Source organism: Lampetra planeri, chromosome 15 (assembly GCF_965212315.1).
Source record: "Lampetra planeri chromosome 15, kcLamPlan1.2.h2, whole genome shotgun sequence".
NCBI classification, from domain to species: Eukaryota; Metazoa; Chordata; class Hyperoartia; order Petromyzontiformes; family Petromyzontidae; genus Lampetra; species Lampetra planeri.
Genome location: NC_136121.1, coordinates 7,723,186 through 7,748,159, shown reverse-complemented (window position 1 = coordinate 7,748,159; position 24,974 = coordinate 7,723,186). Strand labels below are relative to the sequence as shown.

Genomic DNA, 24,974 nt, shown 5'->3' with positions numbered 1-24,974 from the left:
AAAGAGAGCATTCTAGCTCATCGTATTCCTCCACTATAAATTAAATTTCGATTTAAAGCTTTCGTGACTGCAGAGATTCATCTTCTTGGTTCTTTCGGTAAAGTCACGTAGAAGGGAAATAATAAAATAATAAAAATAAAACACAATTCTCACTGTGAGAATTGTATTTTATTATGTTCTATTTTTATTAAATAAATAGTATTTTATTATGTTTTATTTGTATTATTTTATAAATTAAATATTCTGATTCTTGAAGTGCTTGCAGCTGAAACCCAAGGAGCCCAATGTGTTCGCGCGCCAGCGCACGTAGGCTCGGCCACGTGGACCTGCCAAGCCCCGCCCGCCGCCTCCCATTGGCTGACACCTCCGAGCGAGAGCACGCCCCCTCATCAAAACCGCGCCTTCGTGGGCGGGGCTTCCGCCTGCCACTGTAAGTCACGCCCCCGCGCGTGACGTCACTCGCTTCTAAGGTATAAAAGGCCGGGCGCACGTGCGACATGTGGCTGTTATTGATGCGGAGGGTGGCGGTGTGTCCGTGTTGGAATCCGACCAGGGGTGGTTGACCGAGGGTTTAGTACAACTTGTACGTACAGGGGCAGTGACGAAGACAGAATGCTTCTGCTCGAGTACAACGGCGAGGTAAGAGGGCATCAAACTCAAGAAGTGGTGCACTGATTTGCAGTGTTGTGCTTAGTTTTCAATCGTAAGAATTACACCTCCCGATTAGCACGGTTCCAAATAAGTTAATACATAGAGGCGAGTTCATTGACTCTAGAGCTTTCGTGAGGGCAAAAAAACGTATTGAAAGCATTGGTGGTTTGTGATAAATATTATACAATATGGCTTTATATCAATGTGGATTTATAGCCACATTGTAGGGTTCGGGTCCATCAGTCCATTGGAGCTCGGAACCAAATGTTTTCTAGCAGAATTTAACAGAAACCCATGGCATGACTGGAGCTTATGCTGCTGGAAAGTACATGTGCCGAAGATTCATGGGCTGATGGACGTAAATGCGAGTTGCGTTTATAGTGATAAACCCCGCCAATTGTCTACGATTTAAGGAGGAAGATTCGTTTATCTGTTGTCGAATTCCTGACGGTTATTCTAGTTACGTTCTATAACACGTTACAATAAATCGAACACCGGTTGTGTAAATGCCTGCGGATTAACTACCACCGTTAAGTATCAATGAGACCCCTATCTGCATCACTAAATGTGGGGCAGCTCTACGCATGCGAGACAAACTGGATTGGGTATTTTTAACTTGGACACGACCTCTATTCAGGCGGAACAGTTGGGGTGGAAGCTCAGGGTGAAGGCATCTTGATTTATTCCGTCGAGTTAACGCTGCGCCTATGACCACGTGTCACACGACATGCGTTCAATCTTGTCACATCTCGCAAACCCAGAAGAAGACTTCAATCTGGATATAGCACTTTGGGTGGGTGTTGTGGGCTGCTATCTGTGTGATGGGCAGCAGGTGGTAGTGCGCATCAAATCCTTTGCTGTACGGTACTCTACTTGTGTATGCCCCCAAGTCTATGCTCACCAAGTATGTATGGCAGGACAACTCCCAATGACACCGCCGGCGTGGGGAGGTGCCTCATCCAGCAGTGGATTGACAAGGGGCTGTGAAATTGAATTACTGTCCTTTCTTTAACCAGGAGAGCCTTCCTGATTGCCAAGTTGAAAATTAACGTTTAGACAATATTAAAATACCGTATTCATAATTTTAATTGTTGAAGATGCTCACGCATGCCAAGCAATGGGGTCAATAAATCGTCAAAAATGAAGTTTATGATTGGTAAATCATAACTGATTGGTAAATCATAATTACGATAATATTTCCTAGAGCATTATGGAATCGTAATGCATGTGCAGGAATTCTACACGGATCTTTATAGGAGGACCTCCTCTAACAGTGGCAATAACAAAAGACTACGCGTATCTTGCTGTAGATGAACTGTTGAGGAGTGTGTGCGTAAGCAGTACAGCTTTAGCCTAACCGCGAGGCATGTACATTTTCAATACAAAAAATTAATATCGTATATTTGAGTGATGCTTAATACATATTTACAAGGAAATGTCTGACGTTCGCCTTGTGGTTGAAATTAAAGTGAAAGTATATGTGGGTTTGTGTTTGCACCGCCGTTATTTGTAAATGCCCAACGTAACTTGACATAGTTTGATAATGAACCTATCGCATCATCAGTTTCCCCTTTACTCCACTGCTGAATGAAGGCCTCCCAATGCCACATCAGTAAGTTGGATTAAAGGAGTGAATTTAATTCGTTACAATGTAGTAAATTTAACTTTAAGAATATACATAATCAACTCAACAAATCATTAATCTGTTCATAGTAAGCTCCATACTAACAAATTTCTGAGCTGTGAAGGGATGAATTTTTGTTACTTGCCGGACTCGTGTATCTTTTATTTAACCAAAAAATTGTCGTTTCGTTATATTCCATCTCCCGGTTTGCTAGCCGCTGGCTGTGTCCCGCTTGCTGGAGCCCAGCAATAGTTGGGACGCGGCCCCGGCAGGGCACACGCCGGCCCACCTCGCGGCTCGAGGAGGGCACGCGCACGGCCTCTTCATGTTCCTGCAGACCGGCAGCGACGTCAACTCACAGGTGAGAAGCTTTTGGGGAAGGGTTATTTTTTGGTGATTTAACAAAAAAAACTGCACCACAATCCCAGGGACCTAGGTTCGACTCCCAGCCGTGATGCACAACACCGGTGGCTACTTGGTATCTGAACCTGATTGAACCGTCTCTTGTCTGGCAGGCAGCTCCTGCTGCTGCAATTCTCATCAGCAACACTGAACGGTCACTCTATTATGCGTGTACCTTAGTCAGGTCTACATGAAGTTCAGAGTTCTCGTCTGTGTGCAGTGCTCGGTCGTAAAGTGTGCATTTCTTCCCAGGATCATGTGGGCGAGACCGTTATGCACAAGGCTGTGCGATCGGGCAGTGCAGCGTGCGTGGGGCTGCTCCTGTCATGCGGGGCCCATCTACAGTGAGTTTCCTGCACAACGGAATCGGAATTTGTATTGATACTGGGAGAAACGCAATGAGCTATAAAGCTCGTTTTTTCGTTTTTGTGCGCCTTTTGGCATCATCTGGTCCAACCCATGTGAGAATAGGCTCTAAGGAAAGCTGTCTCGGATGTGGACCAATCAACTTCAAGGACAGTGCATATATTATCAGAGTTTTTGTTTGCATTATGGCTGCTGGTATTGTGGTCTATGCAAACATGATTCCTTGTAGAAAGGTGTCAGTTTTGTTGCCAGATAGAAGGGTAAAAAACCAATTATCAAGTAAGCACTTGTCCCTTGCTTTTTATTCGACGCGTGTGCGGCGATGGTGCAGCCATCGATCGAGGGTCTAATTCGAACCGCGTGTGATCGGCATCGCGCTCGCTGAAGGAATGCCTTCAGGGAAGTCGTGTACTGTATACACAACTGCGCACAATTCTGAGTCACTTATAATTACTTTGCCGTTACTTATTGCCAATTATGGATTCGGACCATTGTCTTATCATCTCCGAGTCCCTGGCACATAATAATATGCTACACAGTGGCAGTGGGGGTCACAAAATGCCGATTTATTACTAATAAACCCCAATGATCCGATCGAAATTACGGTTTTCGATCAGATCATTGGGGGGGCACGTGCCACCCCACCCCCCCCCACTGGCTCCTCCAGTGTCCACGTGCTACTAGCTTCTTTAGGAAATGACAGCACATCCGTCAAAATCTATGCAGTGGCATGCATTGTGCTTGAAATACAATGGAATGGTTTAGCGGGGACTGCTGTCCTGATGAACGGTGATGTTCGCATGTTCTCCCGCAGCATGAGGAACCATGCAGGCCAAACCCCGCTGGAGCTGGCGCAGGCTTGCGGAAACCTGCAGCTCATCGCCATCCTGTCGTGTGCCGCACAGACCTCCTGCAGTCGTGCCACTGCCTCCACTGGCCAAGCTCTGAGCCTCCTAAAGAGAGGCCATGGGTCTGCGCACACTCAGGGCACGCGTCTCAAGCAGTCCAGATTTTAAAGCCACTATCCGGTGTGGCTTTCTGGACTAGGCAGTGTGTTGAGCTCAACCCTGCGGCCTTCCCTGGAAAACTACATTTGGATTAGGCGTGGCTGCGAAAACCTACTTTCTAAAAAACCACTGTTTACTCTTTGTAAAAATAGAAATCTATCTACTGTTTTATTCAGGTTCTAACCCGAGTGGTTAAACAATCACATAGTTGGACCCTCCTCAATGTGAGGCTTTCCTGAAAATATAGATTGCACTTAAAATAAGCTGTGAATCATTCATGTGCTCTGTATGAGGGAACTACATTTTTTTAAAGTAGGTTTTTCTCAAGCAGCTTTCTCGTTGTGACCACTTATCTCTTCATGGATTTTTTCAAATTGCATTGTTATTGCTGGTTTGTGTTTGATATTTACTCATTCAGGGACAGTTTTGCTCACTTCATTATGCAAGTTTCAAGTGTATTTTGCTTAACAGGAGCGGCCGCTGGATTCGAAACGTGAACCTTCGTAATGAGCGGCGAAATGCGCGACCGTTAGGCCATGCGCTTGCCAAAGTATGTCGAGCTTGCAAACTCGACTACATGCAAACAATCAAGCATTAGTTTGGCAGTGGTGCCGAAGCACAAATTTAATAACATGCCACATTTGTAATTAATACAGCCTTATAACAGAAAAAAATTCGAGAAAATGCTGACATTTTAGCCTAATCTGCTTTAATGAAGGACCAATGCTCAATAGGATGATACCTAGTACAGTCTATGTTATATACATGTTTTATATACATTTAATTAATATTTTATTTATTATAAGGCAGTGGTAATGATGAATCCAATGAGGATTTTTTTTCTTTTCCCAGCTACTTCTGCAGCACGTTTTAAACAAGATTTTCAATACTAATCCACTAGAGGGCGTTCCAGTTAAACAGACGTCGGTGACTGCGATCCAAAACCACTTGCATAATGTTTACAAAAACGTGTGACCACTACCAACGTATTCAGATGTGTTTTTGCTTGACTTACAACATTAATAAACCTCCACCTAACCAGGATTTAAATAAAGCGATTTCAGTGCACGGGCAACACCGTTTTTCACACTTTTAGTGTAAACTCTGGAGGAAAAAACGTTGGAACATTTTATATTTCGCAGAGAAAATAAAGACGATGCACTGCTCTTTTAACGCTTGGAATAAAAGCGAGTGAAAAGTTTAATTTACAATCGCTGGGGTCATTTGGAATGAACCACAAACATGTGAAAAATAAATAGGATGTACCCTTTCTGGCAATACATACGGGTGTTAAGATGTTTCAAACATCAAGTAGACGCATTGCAAGGCATTAAGTTTGCATTCACCACACGTGCTTGTGGTAGAAACGGTCCGTGTTTCAACTTGCGTTTTACTGAATTCAACTATGCTCTTGTACAACTTACAAAAATGCGGGCATTTAACATGTATATAAATAGTTGCAACCTGTACTTGTATGTATATAATTTCCGAACTTACAAATGCTTTACAAAAGGCCCCCCCATAAGGTGTCTTGCAAGTGTTTACATGTCTTGATAAAATAGTTTTCTTTGTCTTTATATTGTATGTATACAGATTCTGTGTACTGTGTTTACACAACCGAAGTATTTTAATAAATGCTTAAGCATCACGCTACCTTTACTTGCCTGATTGCAGTATGCTTTGGTTTCATTAAGTATATACATCATTAGCCATGGACTATCCACTGCTGGATGAAGTCCTACCCACACTCGACATCCCTCACAGTTCAGCAATGACACAATCCATCTCACTCCTGCATTAGCTGATTTCGTCAACATTTCATCGACATGCTGGTTAGTGGTCCTCTGGTGCATTGTAACCTTTGGCTGTTATTCTATAACTAGTTGTGTACATTTGCCATCATCTCGTACTATATATCTATAGGTCCTGTTCAAGCCCATTTACTCTGTCAATATGATGGCCGTTTTCCTGTTTGTTCTCTGATCCACTTTTCTCTTTCTGTCTGGGTGCAATTCCCAATTTATCACGTACTCACAAGCTGTTACATATTGTCTGTCAGTGTACATGTTTACCCACCATATGTCAAAGTGGGCACTGCACTGATTCAATACTTATTTCTTCAGAAGTATTGGTATGTTGCTTTTCATTATCGTTGGAGCGGTGGTTTGCAACATTAAATAGGATTTCCTGAGTTCTCGGACATGGGTAACATTGGTGGCAAGTGATATTTGAACTGGCCCTGGACATCCTTCACTAACCCGCACAGACCAGTCTGGTGAAGTATGGTCAAACCATGACTGACCAACAATATTTAGAGGCTCTCGCGGCAGTGAATTGACATAGATGAAGTAATATTTTTAACATTTTAGAATACTTTATTATTCCCTGAAAAGTTTGTAAGCTTTGTATTGAACATACTGAAAATCATAATCCTTATATAGACTGGAGTAATTCGATGAGCTATGAAGCTCTTTTTCACAGATGTCCAGGAGTTCACATGTCTACTATACGTAATACAATACTGCATAGTTTTAATACATTTTCTCATAAAGCGTGAAATTTATATATTCATAAATTATACATGGGGCAGGTAGTGGAGAATATAGGCCATAACTTTATCAAGTTAGGGTCCATTTCTAACAGAGGTGGTCCTTGAAATGGGTCCAGAGTTTGTGTTGAACAAATGTGGCTGAAATTATTCACTCCCAGAAAGCTGCGTGGTTGAAGGATTGTGCAAACTACTTAAATGTATTCCATACCTGTCAACGCCTTATTAGTGTCTACCTTATTACAGACCAATTTAGACCTTGTTGATCACCCCGTGCCCTTATAAAATCTAAACGTTCATCCTACCATGTCCCATCACAAGGGAGACACACCAATAAATATCTATTTTTGCCCGTATTGAAATGGGTGGACGCCGTATGGACCTGAAAACTCAATTTCCCTGTACAAGAATACGGGTAAACAGTATGGTTTGACAGCTATGGCATTCATCTTCTTGGTGCTTTCGGTAAAGTCACGTAGATAGAAAATAATAAAAAATAAAGTGAATACAAAATTCAAATAATAACAAAAAAACACTCATGTAGACTGTAGCCTAGTTCTTAACCTGAGTGAGTATACTGGCAGTCTATAATGTAGACTAATTCTTGGTTCTTTCAGAAATAAAACTAAAATAAAAACTAACACAAAAATCACGACGTTTTGATCGCAACACAAGCGGTCGTCATCAGGAAAAGAGGGGTTAGCCTCTAAAGGCAAACTGTTTATAAAGGTTTAGAGATGGGCGTAGCCCAAGTGTGTCAGCAGCATGGGCGGGGCAGCTGATGTTAATGTAGCCCACGTGGGTCCGCAGCATGGGCAGGGGCAGCTCATGTTAAAGTGGAAGAAAACAACGACACCGCCAGTGGGTCTACACCAATCAAAGAGCCGCCAGGTAATCATTGCACCCCGCTCCACACACCCACACTGCTGAAGGTGGAGGTTGACAAGAATACACAAATCAAGTCATGACCCAAAGTGGTTGATACCATCTTTCCAATGATTGCTGAGTTTATAACCATCCTCGGTTGAAATTGTGTCTATATATGGATGGCTTCATGACCGAATCTTTGTTGACTAGCCTTTTGCCCATCCAAGGGCGGGTGTATTGCAGTAAATCTGAAACTTGCAAGCGAAAATCAGACCACGACATGATATTCATTGCATCAATTCGTGTGCAATTTGTAAGGGCGCGGTGACACAGACTTATTTCATTTAAAGGTGATAATCCCTTGTTTATCAAGACGTCCTTTTTACTTTGATGTCTCAACAGCGTTACGGAGATCGCGTGACGTGAGGGTTCTGCCTTTGTAGTGAGGGTTGTGAGTTGAGGCCGAGGAGGGGGAAGGAGGCGCCTCGGCCCCCCATGTGGAGTGACGTCAGCCGCTAATTATTATGAATGGCGGGGGGGGGGGGGCATTTGGAAGACGTCACCTCTTCATGATTATTAATGTGGGGGGCTGGTGATGGTTTTGATTGGATCCTCAGATGGCTCCTTAAGTCATCACGGTTGGGGTGATGACTTAATAACCAGGCTACAGTACACATTATACTGGTAGGAACCCACTGGTTCCACCAGCCCACAGGGGATTATTGCGTCCGTCCGTCGTGCAGGGAGGGGCTGGGTGGGGAGGCAGGGCTGGGTGGGGGGTGGGAGGGGTGGGGCTGGGTGGGGAAGGGCTGGTCACCCCGTGGTGCCCTTATAAAACTCAACGTTTAACCTACTCACGCCGGCTTGTGCCCGCCCTCACAGTCGGGCATATTTGCGGAATACACCACGCCGCCGTTGACCCTGGCCATTGACCGAGCAACCCAACGTTCCTACCAGCTCCCTCCACAGGAATGTGTTAGACTGCCAGTACACTTACTCCGATTAACAACCAGGCTAAAGTCTCCATTAGTGTTTTTTATTATTTTTTATTCACTTTATTTTTTCTTACTATTTTCTAACTACGTGAATTTACCGAAAAAAACCAAAGAATATGAATTCCTGCAGTCACGAAAGTTTAAAGTAAAAATTTTGACAGATTTTGCTCATGCATCATCGTGTCGAGTTCATTGACGTGAGCCAGTCCATTATTGAACACCCCTATTTCAGAAAAGCAAACGCAAGCATGTTCCAGTAAACTTTCATCGCCTTATAAAACATATTTCCTTATTCCTTAATGACGATTACTGACTGAAAGGCTGAACGCTTTAAGCACATTTAGGCGCTAATTATTTAAGTAAATCCCCCCCTCATATCAATAACCCACAGTGGACTCGTCCACTCAAAAAAACATTCCAAGCCCCGTGGCGTGATGACGTCACCCGCATACGTGGCTAACGACAACGACACCGCGGTGACGTCCCACGGTGTCCCACCTCCGGCGCATTTCGCGCGATGACGTGGGTGGGGTGGTCCCTCCCCCTCCACCCCCGCACAGATTGGCGCGATGACGTCACGTCTCCGCGGGCGACGCTGCGTGGTGACGTCACCGCACCTCGCCCGTGTAAATAGCCAAAGAGCGGCGAGCGCTCGTTCGCCGATCGACGGCTGTGTTATTTATTTATCGTTTTTGTTGTTGTTATTTTAGTAATCGCGTGCGTGTTTATACATATATATACGTCGCGTGTTTTTATTATTATTTTAAAGCAAAAGAAATCAAGGAAGGAAAGATGTCCACGCCTGCCCGAAGGCGCCTCATGAGAGACTTCAAACGGTGCGGTTCCAGGCGAGGCGGGCCCGAGTAGGCCGCAGCACATACCTACCACACACATACCACACACCTACCACATACGTGGCAAATACGTGGCAGTACATCCGCGGATAACATGTGTGACACTTGCATAACGTGATACGGTACATGTATAACGTTTATAACACGTATACAAGGCGTGACTGTAATGTACGTAGGACATAGTCTCATTACAGTGTCATGTAACGTACTGACTCATTACACATGTACGTACTGTACAGATTACAACACATGTACCATACGTAGTGCATGTATAACATAAATACTGTACACAAGTTGAATAGGTAGTAGCGTACATAGCACATACGCAATACATTCAGTATCGTAGTTTTGAAATAATGGCTTTATTAGACACGCTACACATCCACGTGAAGAATGTAATATAACACATTAAGCGAACAACAACAACAACATGTAATGTGTGACATCGCTCAGGTACACACATGATTCACATGTACAAGGTTTATAACAAAACAGGTACGCGGTGTTTTAGACCCATGACCAGTCTACGTGTGATGGTGGTGTCGTGTCTGTGGGTTGAAACTCCCTCTTGAGAGACGTGAGAAGTCGGAGGAGATGTCATCGTGAGAGCCGCCGAGTGCTTTCAGAGGTTTTTTTTGTTACCATCGCGTTCACAATAGAGTATTTCCTTGAGGAAATGGTTGGCCGTCATAGCCAAACATGACCCTTCTTGTGAAATACATTTTGAGGCTCAGCAGTGAGGTTTTCCTGGGTGAATGAACGACTACAGTACTGCATTGTACAAGAAAATGTGGATTTACGTCGCATACATATATGGTTCCGTCTCTTTCGGACGATGTCCAGTAACACGGGCATATTGTATAAAAGCAATCGGTTATCACATGACTCTGGTAATGTTGTTTATTCCCACTGGTAGTTTATAAATCAAACATGGGTTAGCCGTGGTCTTTTAGATTGAAACAACATCAAGAGGTTAAAGGTGAGAGCTTAGAATGGTGTTTGATTTGTTTTAGAACTGTCAACATTTGGTCACGATTCCGGTGGCACACAATGGGCCACACTCGAGAATCCACGTCGCCAAGGAATATTTCACGTTGCCTTGTAGAATTGCCAAGCGACTGTCGTAGGAGGTTTTTTTTTAGAAACGTTCTGAACAGCCACAGTAAATAGGACTTCTTGGGCCCTCCAATGTAGTTTAGTGTCGAGTCACAGCCGTGCAGTGCGTCACATTGTATGCTAACGAACGTTGTTTAGTTATGGCGCGATAAGAGTTTGGTAAAAAAAAACCTAAACGCAAGATGCACGTCTTCCGTGATGAGACAAGTTGATAATGTAGAGTTATTTAGAAACCTCAGACGTGTTCGCCGCGGCGCAAGTTACGCAACGGGCCTGTGTAGGCAATACCTGAGTAAAAATAATTCCGTGATTCTACAAAAAAACCCCATGTTTGTTTAGACCCTCTAACAAAATAAATAAGCAAACGAGACACTACCCCTCTTTCACATATCTGCCCCGAAACATGAATACAAGTGATTTTTACACATCCCCATTAGTCACTCGCCTTTCTTGGGAGTGCGGAATTTCAACAGAATTCGTTCTAACAAGCAAGCTCTGGACCGGTTTTGACATTCATTGGATGAGTAAAACAGACTCGCATGTGTTAAAGTGGAGCTACAGATGTAGGATAAAGGCGTATTGGAACTTATATATATTTTTAAACGAAGCTAATGATTATGTAAAATTTTGATTTAAAGCTTTCGTGACTGCAGGGATTAATATTTCTTGGTTCTTTTGGTAAAGTCACGTAGAAGGGAAACAATAAAATAATAAAAATATAAAACAATAAAATTCTCACGACGTTTCGACTGCAACACAAGCAATCATCAGATGACGATTGCTTGTGTTGCAGTCAAAATGTCGTGAGAATTGTATTGTTTTCTATTTTTGTTATTGTTTCCCTTCTACGTGATTTTACCGAAAGAACCAAGAATACTAATGATCTTCTTGGTTTTTCGGTAAATCCCTGCAGTCACGAAAGCTTTAAATCAAAAGATGTGTTGCTTGTTTAGTCCATTTTTTTAACACGTGCATTTAATACTAGTGATGATGTGTTTAGATTTTCTGTGTTTTGTTTCCACAATTCAAATGCACTGTCACATGGCTATACACACGTGTTTTGTGTGTATGCATGTTTGGGGTGGAGCATCGGTTTAATTGTTATGGCACCTCGCCATGCAGTCTGTAAACACCACCACGGTGGGACCAAGGTGGCCAAGTGTGGTCACGGCCCCACCACAGCTTCTGCCAATTCTAGTCTTCATAGGTACTCGCGAACAGCATTTGCTTCATCAGCCTGTTAAAGGCTACGTGAAGATTCTTGTGTTTGTTGTAGGTATGCTTATGTGACGTACAGTGCAAAGGGGCAATGCAGGAAAGACAGGATTAACGTTTCCCCCCTTCCCATGGATTCAAGCTGCTTTAGAACCTGTCCTACACATGATCTGGCTTTGGTCACTTAGGGCTCCTTCAGAGGAGTATTTACTCTACATTTTTCCAGGCGGGTTGTAGTCAAGTTCACTACCCACTTTTTACCCCTTTGCCAATTCATACCCGTTCACACCGTGTCAAATTATATGTGAGAAATTAAGGTTAATGCACACCTTACTCTGTCATTAGCAATCCACACACCAGTTGACTCCGTTATCATATGCTCAGTTTCACTCTTGAGCAGTATACATTTTCCGAACGTGATTTTCTGGCTTTGTGGGTCGAGTGTGCTGGGCACTGCACGTTTATGTCCTGGGAGCGAATTGTTTAATCCACCATTGCATATTCCAGTGCTCTATGAGAGTGACTATCTGGCCTCCCTCGGGGTGAGAGGGGAGAAGAGCAATGCTATACTTAGCATGGTGGTCCCTTGCGTAAGAACCAGCTTGTAGACAATCTGAACATGGTGGACAAGAGTTGCATGATGTCTTTAGTGAATGCCTATTTTTGTAGAGCATCAGATATTATGGAGGATAATATAAGTCTATGGTTTGGCGTGAACGAAACGGGAAGGTCACGACATGTTGCTGGGTAGGAGACCTGCTATTGTGGATTGATTGTCACTGTGGTTTCCACTCTTAGTCGTTTGCATTCTCGTGCCCTGCTAGGAGGCTATGTCAGAGTTTAATGATGATGACCTTTTTAGTGAACCCAGAATATGCTTGACTGTGCTTGATGGTTGCTAGTGAGAGCAGGACTGGGTTCAATGAGGCTGATGTTTCATTCGCGTCAATTTGTCACGCTACACAGAGCTGCCCAGCAGTCAGCTGATTTCTAACGCCCTTGTCCACATGTACTAGACGTGTGTGCAGAGTCGAGCCTTAAAAGGTGTTCGTGATGTCGAGAAGAAAACAAATGTCGTGGCTGGCTCCGAGCATATTCTTGTGTAGTCGAAGCTGACAGCTCACCCTGGACACGCATGATACAATAGAATGAGTCGTTTTCACATTTTACTGTTCCGTGTGTGGCTTCAACAAGACCCGTTCCATATTTTAGTATCTGTGGCTTTTACACCAGTTTAGTTTTAATTGCAAATGATTTACTTTCAGGTCCTTTGTTGGCAGTTCATGTTGACTTTGCCATCTCCCTTGTAAAGTATCTTGTAGGAAATCCATTAATTTAAAATTGCCATATGAGCTGCTAGCTGCTATTCTGACTTCGGTGTTAACGTTCAGTGAAGTGCTTTGTTGCATATTTTAATTATGAGGTAATCATGTTCTTGAGACATTCAAATGCAGCCATTAGCATTTTATATTTTAATGGAAATTACAAATCAAATTGGTGACATTCTGTAAAGAAGATTGTCTAAAAAACAGCACCTCCTTGGTGATGGAAATCAATGCAGATCTTAGGTGGATTTCAGAGCCGACTCTTTAAGGAGCCTCCATCGAGGTTGTTTTGCCACTCGTGTTGTTCTTCCTGAGCCCCACCGAGCCACCACAGTGGTTTCCAGTTCTGTGGGCTACGGAGATGACTCGGCATTCGTGGGGCCCAGGCTATGCCTGCGCTTGGCAGGCATAGCCGCTAGTCGAAGTTATTATCAGCATATGAGGATGTTTCGTTTCCTCATGGCTGCGCGGGTGAGTTGCCTGTTAGTGATGCATCGAGGGCCTCTGACGTAATCGGCATAAATGGCATAGCAGAGCAGCTCACTTTGTTCATTGAGGTGTATTATGATAGTTTATAATGTTAAATTATGTCCTGAATCTGAATGCATATTATGATCATAACATATGTAATGTAGTTTTGGCACATATATGCATCTGTATTATAAAACATGAACAAAAAATACAAATGTTGAAACACTGTTTTTTTACATTTAGTTTTCTGTAGTACATGAATATGAAATAGTTATTGGATCAGGCGTGTCATTCTTCTTTGTCTTTCCTGCACTGTACATGTTATTCCTCAATGCCCATTCTCCACATCTCTTCCCCTCCTCAGGTTACAGGAGGACCCTCCGGCAGGAGTGAGTGGGGCGCCCTCAGAAAACAACATTATGCTGTGGAACGCAGTTATATTTGGGTAAGTCAGGTGGGGGACCTCTGACGGTCCCCAAAGCACCCGTCGTTCTTCTTGTATTACCATCCACTTCTGTGCCAAGAATGTCCCTTATACCTAACGACATGTGCACCCTTAGTTTTTAACTGGGATTGCAGTCTCCCTGACGTTACCTAAGCGTCGGCGAGATTTATGGAACATCACAAGCTTTTATGCACCCCGACGATTAATAATTGATGAGGAATGTCTTTGCTGCGTCATCTTTACTGGCTCCACGTGTCTTTTTTTTACGGACCGAGCCTTGTCACGAAGCTGGGCAGGGTGATCAGTGTTCACATTCTGTGTATATGCCCACTAAAACGCATCCTTAATTTGTGTTCACGTTATGCTTTTCAGGCCCGAGGGAACTCCGTTTGAGGATGGTGAGTTGTCATCCTTCCCACTCTTATTTAACGGTGATGGTGTTGAAGCCGCTGTGTAAATCAGTGGAATGGCATTCTCGATTGCTCTGCCAATTGGTTCCTGAACCTCTTCTTGCCCTGACTGCAGGAATTCATATTCTTTTGTCTTTCGGTAAAGTGACGTAGATAAGTTCAAAGAAAAAAACTAAAACTACGTTTCGATCGTAACACAATGCGATGGTCTCACACGAAATGTATTTCTCTAAGATGAAGGTACTTTGCAAGCCCACTGGCTATCAACAAAGATTCGCTCATGAAGCCATCCATATATATAGACGCAGACATAATTTCAACCGAGAAGATGGGTACAAACTGAGCAATCATTGGAAGGACGTTATCAACCAGTTTAAGTCATAACTGGCTATGATGTTCCCATCCTACCACCTTCCGATGTTAGTTGTGCTTTACGCCCATTTCAAGCTTGCGCTTTCACAGGATTCACACTAACACAGCCACTTCGCACGCCGACCCCTGTGATCTACCATTAACATGCTAATATCTCATTAACATGCAAATTTTCACCTGGCAGCCCTTTGATTGGTGGAAAACCAACCACCGTCGGGTTGACTGCCCACCACTTGCATTAACATTGGCATTGGCTGCTGACATTTGGTTTGGGCTACGCCCATTTCAAACCTGTATAAATAGTTTGCCTTTGGAAGCTAACCCCCCTTTTCCTGAAGACGACGGCTTGTGTTGCGATCGAAAGGTCGTAGTTTTAGTTTTTTATTATTTTTTTTGAACCTATCTACGCGACTTTACCGAAAGACCCAAGAATATACTCTTCTTGCCTGTGAACTGAATTGTATTAACTTGCACCCATGTATAATCAGCGTGTTAGGCTCATTAGTTTTACATTTTGTTGGAACTATTGAAAGAAAACATAAATATTGTTGTCGAGTTCCAATTTTGAAGTTGAGAGACTGACATAGACTTGGGATTTAGTGAAAATGCTTTAGGTTTAAAGAGCCAAACTAAATCACCCTAACAAAATAATTGGCACACAACTTTTTTTAATGATAATTTTTATGTTCCTGCACGACATAGTTATTTGCGGAGGTTTTTCCCCTAAAGACTCCAGCTGGAGTTGCTATGTTGCCTCTCTTGGCCAGTCCCTGAGCAAGCTTGCTGTCAGGGCCTGTGTTTTGTGCCTTAGCAATAGGGTTGACAGAGCGCTCGTCGCACCGCCACGGGACGACGAGGCCCCCTCTGGATTTGTCGATTTGGTGTGTTGGTTGTGGTGACCTATTTTTTCTCGCCCGTGCATCGTGAATCTGCACGTAAGAAACTCCCCCATTACTTTGGGAGATGTCGCATCGTGGTGGGAATGCACATGTTTGCCCGGTGAAGTGTTGCTTTCCATGACGTCCTCGTCATTCTGTCATAAAGCATAACCTCTGGTGGTCGATATTGGCCCAGGTAGAGTATGCTGCAGGGATTTGGTGATACCCACAAACACACGATTTTTGTCCTCATGAAGGTAGCTTTGTTGTGAGCTGATCTCCCAATGTGAGCCCAGAAATGGGTTTGTAATGGGGTTTGTGAAGCTGGGTTTTAGAAAATACTAACCAACAAACTGACAGCTGTTATCTCTTTGATATTGTCGAGACTGTTCCTGGCTCTCCTACATAATTAATATGCGAATGAATGAAAGAAAAAAAACTTCAGACGAGCCTGTCATTGTAGTAATCGAGTGACATTCCTGTGTCATCACTCCCAAATGGTTCACTACTTCAATGCAGTGTCATCACTAGAATGATATGACACCTAACTAATTTTAAAGTATATTTTCTCTTTAACGATGCTTCAAACTTATGTTGGACAGCCTTGGAGATGTAGGCTAGGTAAACATAACTTCAAGAACCCTTCTTTGTAATGCATATTGTAATTAATATTTTTTACCCAGCTCCAGTGGTTTCCAAACTCCATCATGACTACATTAACCCCTCCCCTCTGGTTTTCACACCTGATAGGCTCACAGTGATGGCATCCCCTTTACTCTATTTAAGACCGAAACAGGAAGACTTCTGAACAATTCTGGAAAATCGCCTGATGAAGCTGGTTGTAATCACCAGCGAAACATCATCCTCGAATTGTGAATGTTGTGGCTTGTGCTGAAGTAGTAACTAATTGGCACTTTTTGTTTACGTCAGTTAACGACACGATAATATTTACTCGATCTAAAAATAAATTTCCTTTATTATGAATATTATTGGTCGCGAAAGCCTACGTGTTAAACCCCATCACGATGCAGAGATACTCTTGTGCAAGTTCATCTGTTGATTTTAATTCTATAGCTTTTTGCCAATGTTGCTTTGGGTGTTGGCTGTTAGCAGCGGGTGTGTGATTGGGCTGAAATTCGAGGTGAACTGTGTGACAAAGAAGCACCTGTGATGTCGAGTACAGTTTTTTGTTAAGGCAGTCAAATAATGCCCCACCAGGATGGTTCACGTTTCATCCACATTCCTGCTCACTGAGCCCAAAGTTCGTCTGCCATTGTACTACATTAGCAGCAACAATTTGGTTAAAATGTAAATGTCCAACTTGCACTTGGGCTAGAGTAGTGCAGACCAAACTACTTGTGTGTGGATTTGCAATTTGGGTAGCAGTGTCATCGTGGTGCACTGCAATATAATTGCAGCAAGTTTTATTCCTGATAATGATGCACAGTACCAGTGTGAATAGGTGAACCTGGGATGATTGAACTCTCATATTTGTTCTGCTTTTACCACGCATACAACCTGAAAACATATCGGAAAGATGTACGGCACAACCGTGAAAACCCTACGCAGTGATGTTACTGGTATGATTGACTTCAACAAAACAAGTGGCGACGTCAGCGCTGGAGGAGAGAAAGGCGGCTGGACACATGCGATTCTGGCCCCATCATCCCATTGTGGCCTTTGATTGTCCCATTCGGTTTTGTGAGTCCTAGTGCTGTGTTGTGGTGGAGACTGACGAGAAGAAGGGAGCGAGTGTGCGTGCCTGGGCATGCCGTGCCTAACTAGAGCCCTAGCACGGACACTCAGCCTGGTCGCTCCTCTCCCTCCCCCCAACCCCCACCCCTTCCCATGCTGCTGCTGACGCTCAACTGTGCGACCTTGACTGCCCCTGACAAAAAAAAGTAGCGGTCATTTAGGGTCGTTTCATTTACTCGGCTCACATGGCACAGTGTTATTTAAATCAACACTTGGCAAACTCTCTGAGCCCTTGAATTGGCATGTCGGTTTGTTATTTACAACTACAAGTGCAGCCTTTTTTCAATTCACAACTGGAGATAAGGGAGAACCCATTGGGGTGCCTTCAGTTTGTAGAATGTTAAATTCCAGGTGAAGTATGTATTGGTGAGGCAGTGTCTCACCAGGGCCGGTACATCAGCATTCAGTCCTTGTTGGACCACATCTTCAACGATTGCAATGGTATCGGGCACAGGAACTTTGGTGAACAAAGAAACTTCTTCGAAACTAACGAGCAAATCACCAGGGGAGAGTGAGATGTATTTAATTGACGATACCAGATGAGCTAAGTTATGTACAGGAGAGGTGGTCTTACCAGTGAATGGCTGCAAGATTTCAAGACAGATATCGGGCCAGTTTGTAGGCGGGTGAGCCAATGGTGGAGACGATGGGACGAAGGGGTGTACCTTTTTAATGGATTTTTAGTAAGCCATATAATCTAGGTGGTCTCGCAGCAGAAGGTTTTAAGGAAAACCGTTTGATCTGTTCAATTAATGAAGCTGAATCAGTGATGATACTTTTCGTTTTTGTAACGAGGTTGTTGGTGGGATCTCTTGAAATGTTTGTGTAGCTACCATCATTAAGTAGGTCCTGAATTTTGTTATTGTACACGGTTTTGTCCATGAGTGAGTAGTGTCTGTGGAATTTATGGAACATTAAAAAAAAAGCCAAGCCTTGTCTTGATTATCCTGTTAACACTGCAGCCCGCCATTGCTTGTTAGTTACAGGCTTGCTGATTTTGTAAATTATAGCGATCAACTGCGAGGCAAAGTGTTGGTGTTTTGACAAGAGACTGATTTACAGCACTGCTGTTGCTGCTCTTGGTGGTGTGGTGTTGATTGCGGCCGCTGTTGTTGTGCTTTGCAGGAACGTTCAAGCTGACGCTGGAGTTCACGGAAGAATACCCTAACAAGCCTCCCACAGTGAAATTCGTGTCAAAAATGTTTCACCCCAATGGTGAGTTGTGGTTCTCCTCATGTGTCAGCCTTGCTTCAAAGTAACAAATCTCTTTTTTTACCTATGAAATGAAAAGTTGAATGTTAATTGCACTAGCTCGCTGTTGACCTTTGACAATGCCAAGGAGTAAGACGAAAAAATGTTCTGTATTCTTAATCGCGATTAATTATGAAGTGCTGTGATATTGGTACCTGGTTATTTCATTGGCTGCCTTATTGATTAATATGACACATTCATTCCATGCTGCTAATTAAAAATGTTCCTTGAGTGCAGGCAAACTCTGGTTAAAAACAGGTGTTCATTAATGCCAAGTGGGGCGTGCAGTCCTGTAATTTGTCGACATGACTTGTGTTTAACACCCAGGCAAGCTTAGTCACGCTTATCTTTCCATTAAACAATTATTTGTTAAAAAAGGATGATTCATTTGCACACAAAATGTGCAACCCTTTGTCAATCCTCCTCAGACATAGGGGTAGTTTAATTATAATTCATCATACTAGTCAGTGCAGATTGGTAAATGGGGGCACCAGGACCGCTTAATATATTGCACCACTCATGTTAGCTGTTTCCAGGAATCAAAGCCAGTTTGGCAGATTTAATGTTAAAACTTAATGTGAAATGCAGTTTGAGTTAACGGAGCACTTGTATGTGTTTCATTCAGTGTACGCAGACGGCAGTATATGCCTGGACATCTTGCAGAACCGGTGGAGTCCAACCTACGACGTATCCTCCATCCTCACCTCCATTCAGGTGGGTCGCTCGCACTACATTTCCCTGACGTCCGTCATTAGTCCTGCGTCGGTTTGGACACCAATGGGTACTCGCAAAGCGGGTCGGTACTAAGTTGTGTTTACGACTTTCCGTTGGGGTGCGGATTGGTTTGTGTTTATGTTTGGCTGATGTCCGACTCGCACTCCAACGGCAGTCTGTAAAAACTACTTAGTTTCAGACGCACACTGCGGGATCACCCGTGGGTACCCAACCAAATGCAGGGCTCTACATGGTGGAACAGAGTGGTTAGGTATGCCCCCATGGCCCACAATGAGTGCTGTTCTCTGTTAAAACCAGACACAACTCTGGCAATAGATCAGGAGGACTACACTGCTCTGCCAAAAAAGAGGACACATTTGCTGTTTTTCTATTACCACCACTTAATTATAAATATAACAATAATGTCACTAATTTTAGGAAGGAAAGCCTGTGTCTCAAGAGAAGGTTCTGCAATGGGATGTGTATCAAATTCGGTATAAGGGAATGTATTGTGTACAAGTTTTAGACCGAGTACCCAGAGAAAAATCTATGCATACGAGGGTTATAATACTCAAACGGTCGCAGAGATCGATTCACAAAACTACTTGTTAAATTCCCTGGCTCCCTCAAAGCCCGGATTGTTTGGAAGTTTCACACATTCACATGATCTGCCAATCCTTGTTTGTAATGTGCTGGACTACATGTGTGCACCAGCGTTCCCGACTTTAAATAATAGCAACGTGATGAGTTTCCATATGTTCACGTTGCACCCCTGTAGATGGACTCGAGCTCTTGCGACTACGCAGTCATAGCCAGTGCGCTAACGCTGCTGAATGCGCACCCTTTGGGGGTCTTGTCATTGCAGTCTCTGCTGGATGAGCCCAACCCCAACAGCCCCGCCAACAGCCTGGCAGCACAGCTGTACCAGGAGAACAAGCGCGAGTACGAGAAGAAGGTGTCCGCCGTCGTGGAGCAGAGCTGGCGGGACTCGTAACGGTGGCGCAGCGGCTCGCCACGCCACCATGCCACCACGCGGGACTTTTGTAGAAATGGGAGCAATTGTCGGGGGGGAGGTTTGGTGGGGGAGAAGGGGATGCGAGTGAAAGAGTGCAGGAGGGAAAAAAATAAAAATACAGCATGTCAGCATCTCTTAGGTTGGAAAGTAATTGGCAAATGTTTAACCGAATTTGATCCCTTAATTCAGTGTATTACGATAACAAGACTAACAATGACGGTCGTGGTAACCTCTGTCCAGCTCTTGTAATCAGAATCTGGTTCATTTTAATCGTGTGATGTGTAACGCTAAAGCCGCATTGAATGGGTGGAAGGGGTGCAGAGTTTCTGTGATGGCGTTGACATCCTCGTATCCCAAAGTGAGCCGAGTGGGTAGGTCGTCACGCTGGTGGTGGCCGTGTAAGATGATGGCGTGTCGCAGCGTCGCGTCACGTTGTTCCATTGCAGTTGCACGTCGGACCCGCCTGCCTGCTCGCACGCTCGCTTCACAAACCGTCCCATTTGCCGCTTCTGCTGTTTGGCTTGGCCAAAAAAACATTTTTATTTCATGCATAATGAGTGCAGGTATCGCCTGCCCTTGCTTTAATTTTTGGACGTCTTTAGAAGTATATATTATGTATTTGCTGTGTGTCCGACCCGAGCCTCTCTCGTCGGCGTTGCCGTGTGTTGCCCACTGAAAGAGAATCCCCTAAAGGGGGGCAAAGAACTTGGTGCGCGACAAAAATTGCCGCCGTGTTGCTAAAATGGTCGCTTTCACGAGAGGGGGGGGTGCCTGTCCTGTTCGCTTTTTGCTGGGCTCATTGCCGTGTATTGTTCCGGAGCCTATTCCCAAGTGGTGTTTATGTTTGAAAAACGAAGAGAACTTCATACGTCTTTGCACTTTGATTTAAAGCTGTACAATTTCCTTCTGGGTGGAAGGAAAAAATAATAAATCTGTTGAAACCTCGTGAATTTCGTGTTATTTATGGATGGAATTTTTTCTCTCCATTTCTTGTAAAGTTACCACGTAAAATTTGATCACCACTTCACCAAAATGTAGTGGCTACTGTGGAAAACACGTTAGGTCATACAATCAAATGTTTACGAGGGTGATATTTTAAGACTAGGAGTGACACTTCTATGGTGGAGTGGGTAGTGTAGTGATCAGCACAATGTGCTATGAACCCGGTGACCCAAATTTGTATTTTTGGTCATCGCCAACAGTGGTTGAGTAATCTAAACCTGTCCTGGGACTCCTTTCACCAATCTGCTGACCGGCGTGGTGAACTAATCAAATAGTCCCCATTACACATGGTGCCTCTTCATCCAGCAGTAGATTCATAAAAGGGCTATAAATTATATATATTTCAAATAGCTTTACCGTATTTGCTGCGGTAGTATATACTGTTTCGTGCCATGAAGATGTTAAGTACGGTACTGGACATGACAAAGTATGGTGGATTTTGGAAGAATACCTCATTGCAGAAACGCATAAGTGAATCGGTAGAACTGGTCAGCTTAAAAATACAGTACATTTGGGCAGGAAAATCTACATCAATAGCACGGATTTGGTTTGGTCATCATCTGGTTGTATATACTGTATTAATGTCTGTAAGGTGATCTGATAAACCTAATCTCCATCGCAATGAAAGTTGAAACGTTTCAATCTCGGTGACCCTGATTCACCCCGCAACCCTGACTACACCGCAGGTATTGACGTCACGATTGCATGTTAACCAGACCCAGTTGACAGTCGATTAAGGATTTCATTTCGGACCTAATCCAACCGCAACACTCGGCCAGCACAGGTTGTGTGAGCCGAATTCACATGGTGGAACACGCGTCAATAAAATAGTTGAGAGTTTATCATCATTGGGTGAGGGCTCGTTGAGATCAGTCTTGCAAATCAAATATGTAAATGTCGTTATCCCCTCGGTTCATTCAACTTCCATGAACTCAGAATAGGTTTTCTGTGCCTTCACACCAAGTCGGATTTAAGAGAAGCGAGCTTGGTCAACACATTAACTAGAAGGGATGGTCGAGAAGGAGTGACTAAAGAGTGATAGCCAAGGAATGGGACGAATCTTGAGATCTCGTCCGCCGAGAAGATGGAGAGACAATATCAGCCAACATACACGTGCTAAGTGGATTGTTACTTTCCAGGATTGTGCGGGCTCACGCTGGCTTGGTGGGGGGGGGGCTTCAGCAGTGGATTGACCGTGGAAAACTAGAACGGGGTGTCTCAGTCACCACAGCACCACCACGTGGCCTCGTTGGCAGCGGTTTCTTTAAAAGTGGTTGCAATTTAGACTGCGTCAGTCTTCACTGAGAAACCAGGAACGCAGAGACATTCGGTCCTAGCGCCTCCCCTTGGCCATATCTCGACGTTCATCCACGTCCATCCTTCAAACAATTGTGTTTTCGGCAATTCTGTGCACTTAAGAGTGACATTGTAGATATAATACTTATGAACAAAGTTATGGAGAATCTAATAAAATAAATAAGCAGACAATACGGCTGTTTCCTATAATTGTCTCCCCACTTAAAAAAATACAAGTATTTTATACATCCATCAGACACATGGCCTTCTGGGAGTGATTTTTTTTAGTTAATGGTTCAATACAAGCAAATAAAACCGGTTTTGACATTAAGTGTCTTATCAGCAGAGTTGTCTTGCTTGAACAAATGATGGTGACCTATCAGATGTTTATAGCTATGGAACCCTTTTATCCCCATTAGATACGTAGAAGGGAAATAATAAAAAATAAAACATGATAAAATAATTCTCACGACGTTTCGGCCACAGACGCTGTCTTCCCGACAAACCTGTTTTTCACCTGAGGACGGCTGCTTGCGTTGTGGCCGAAACGTCGTGAGAATAATTGTATTGTTTTATTTTTATTATTTTATTATTTCCCTTCTACGTGACTTTACCGAAAGAACCAAGAAGATGAATCCCTGCAGTCACGAAAGCTTTAAATCGAAATTTAGTGTGCTTCATTTGGTAAGGTCAAAAAATGGTTTTGTTTTATTTTAATGTATTTGTAAAAGTGATTTGTGTATCTTCCCTAAACTTTGCACTCCTGTCGTGTTTTTGTATTGTGGTTTTAACGTTCTGACCCGCCCCTAGTGGACATTTGTGAAAAGAGCTTCATAGCTCATCGGATTCCTCCAGTATAAATGAGTATTCCGATTCTTAAGTGTGATATATTCAACGTGGCTACGTTATCTAAGTCTAATCCACGTCCCTCTTGTCTCTCGATTGAATTACAAGCGTGCACATATCCATGCGTTTTTCACATGTTCCTTTGTTCACTCTCTCCATTGTTTCAACGCGTTCTACTTAATTAGTCTTGATATATTTGACTTTTTATTTTATTAAATACGTGCATAATGCACACAACGACCTCGGGCACTGGTGAGTGGTGCCACACGCCTCTAACCCAGCACGTGTGGAAGCGAGGGTTAGTGCCTGGTTGATCACACAAATGATGCAAACACAAACTACGTGGTCGTCGTCACCAATGCAGCAAGCGGCGTAACCCCACCATCTGTACGGAGATAGCGTCGCCCACCCTCGCACATGTGGTGTTTCTCTCGGTGCTCCGGTTGCCGGCCACGTGTATAGTTAATTTATTTGTAAATATCTTAATATATAGAGGATCCAGAGCTCGGGCAATTGTGGCTTCTCATCCCGCTTAGTCGTTCTCACGTTTCGAGTGAAAATGTGTGCGTTTTACAAGTCTAAACTATTATTACTATTATAATTTGTATCGAGTATAAGTGTATTATACAGTGCTGTATATTACAAAACAAGTTTTGCAGGCTGGCTGGCTGCCGCGCGGGCAAGTGCGCGTTGGTGACGTCACGCGCACACGTGCGTGGTGACGTCACGCGCACCCCACAGCGTTGAGCCGAGTTCGTACGTAATGACGTCACGCATCCCCCCCCCCCCCCGTGGATCCCACGTAAATACGCGAGCAGTGGAAGTTTACATTTAAAAAGAGTTTTGCTGATGTAGAACATTCTCCTAACCGGATTCTATCTCTTATCAGGAGTTGTGTTTCCATGTCGGGCTGAGGGCCGCAATTAGCGATGAAGGAATCATAACAAAAGTTCAGATGTCACGCTCCCATTGCTTGTTATGACATCTTCAGTTATTTTTGAGTTGTATTCTCCAATTTCTTTCCTCGTTCTTCCCCCCATGCGTTTACGCAGTTCTTTCTGCGTATAGTTTCTTATGATTTTAATCCCTTATCTTTACATGTATTTTTATAAGATTTTTTAATGACTTGTCCTGTCTTTATTTCGCTTTTTCTACACCCCCCCCGCAAAAAACCACACAGAATGTAAGTCCAGATGTATCCCGCCACTAATGTTGCGTTACTGAATATCATGCAGAACGTGTCCTGAAATCGTGTGCACTGATGACACCCAGAGAAAAGGCTTAAGAATGTGGTGGTTGTCACCTCTATTCCAACATTACTAAACCATTTAATATCCACAGGACGAGCCATCAGATGTGACCCCCGTGTGGCGCTGTTGTCCAACTTCATTCGCGTTTCTGAATCGATAAACATTCTGGCCCGGATGAAAACTACCTGCATGGCTAATGCCTCTGCAGACAAACACGTGGAGCTTCAGTGTGACACCCACGCTTGAGCGTGTCACAAAACATGCTGTGGGTCACATGCGTAGGGCATGTGCAGTACGGA

General features: G+C 43.7%; 2 protein-coding genes across 3 annotated transcripts; both read left to right on the top strand.

Moving 5' to 3' along the window:
• The first annotated feature begins 503 nt into the window (after positions 1–503).
• On the top strand, positions 504–5,709 carry ANKRD37 (ankyrin repeat domain 37). Of its 2 annotated transcripts, XM_078600947.1 has the most exons (5): positions 521–639; positions 2,490–2,636; positions 2,930–3,021; positions 3,858–4,013; positions 4,903–5,709. In XM_078600947.1, the coding sequence occupies exons 1-5, from the start codon at positions 613–615 to the stop codon at positions 4,922–4,924; spliced, it is 444 nt and encodes a 147-aa protein (XP_078457073.1). In that variant the 5' UTR covers positions 521–612; the 3' UTR covers positions 4,925–5,709. The 2 variants fall into 2 exon arrangements, with proteins under 2 accessions (XP_078457072.1, XP_078457073.1); XM_078600946.1 differs by having other exon boundaries at positions 504–639; positions 3,858–5,709.
• A 3,312-nt stretch (positions 5,710–9,021) lies between these two features.
• LOC144722658 (ubiquitin-conjugating enzyme E2 A-like) lies at positions 9,022–21,231 on the top strand. Its single transcript, XM_078600943.1, has 6 exons — positions 9,022–9,296; positions 13,806–13,886; positions 14,259–14,284; positions 18,427–18,516; positions 19,178–19,266; positions 20,132–21,231. The coding sequence occupies exons 1-6, from the start codon at positions 9,253–9,255 to the stop codon at positions 20,258–20,260; spliced, it is 459 nt and encodes a 152-aa protein (XP_078457069.1). The 5' UTR covers positions 9,022–9,252; the 3' UTR covers positions 20,261–21,231.
• The last annotated feature ends 3,743 nt before the right edge of the window (positions 21,232–24,974 follow it).

Bases quoted from the DNA above. Each gene is read 5' to 3' on its own strand.
- ANKRD37 (XM_078600946.1), top strand. From the start codon at position 613: ATGCTTCTGCTCGAGTACAACGGCGAG. The intron at 640-2,489 runs GTAAGAGGGCAT...CCGGTTTGCTAG, and splicing joins TGCTCGAGTACAACGGCGAG to CCGCTGGCTGTGTCCCGCTT. The intron at 2,637-2,929 runs GTGAGAAGCTTT...ATTTCTTCCCAG, and splicing joins GCAGCGACGTCAACTCACAG to GATCATGTGGGCGAGACCGT.
- LOC144722658 (XM_078600943.1), top strand. From the start codon at position 9,253: ATGTCCACGCCTGCCCGAAGGCGCCTCATGAGAGACTTCAAACG. The intron at 18,517-19,177 runs GTGAGTTGTGGT...TGTTTCATTCAG, and splicing joins AAAAATGTTTCACCCCAATG to TGTACGCAGACGGCAGTATA. The intron at 19,267-20,131 runs GTGGGTCGCTCG...TTGTCATTGCAG, and splicing joins CCATCCTCACCTCCATTCAG to TCTCTGCTGGATGAGCCCAA.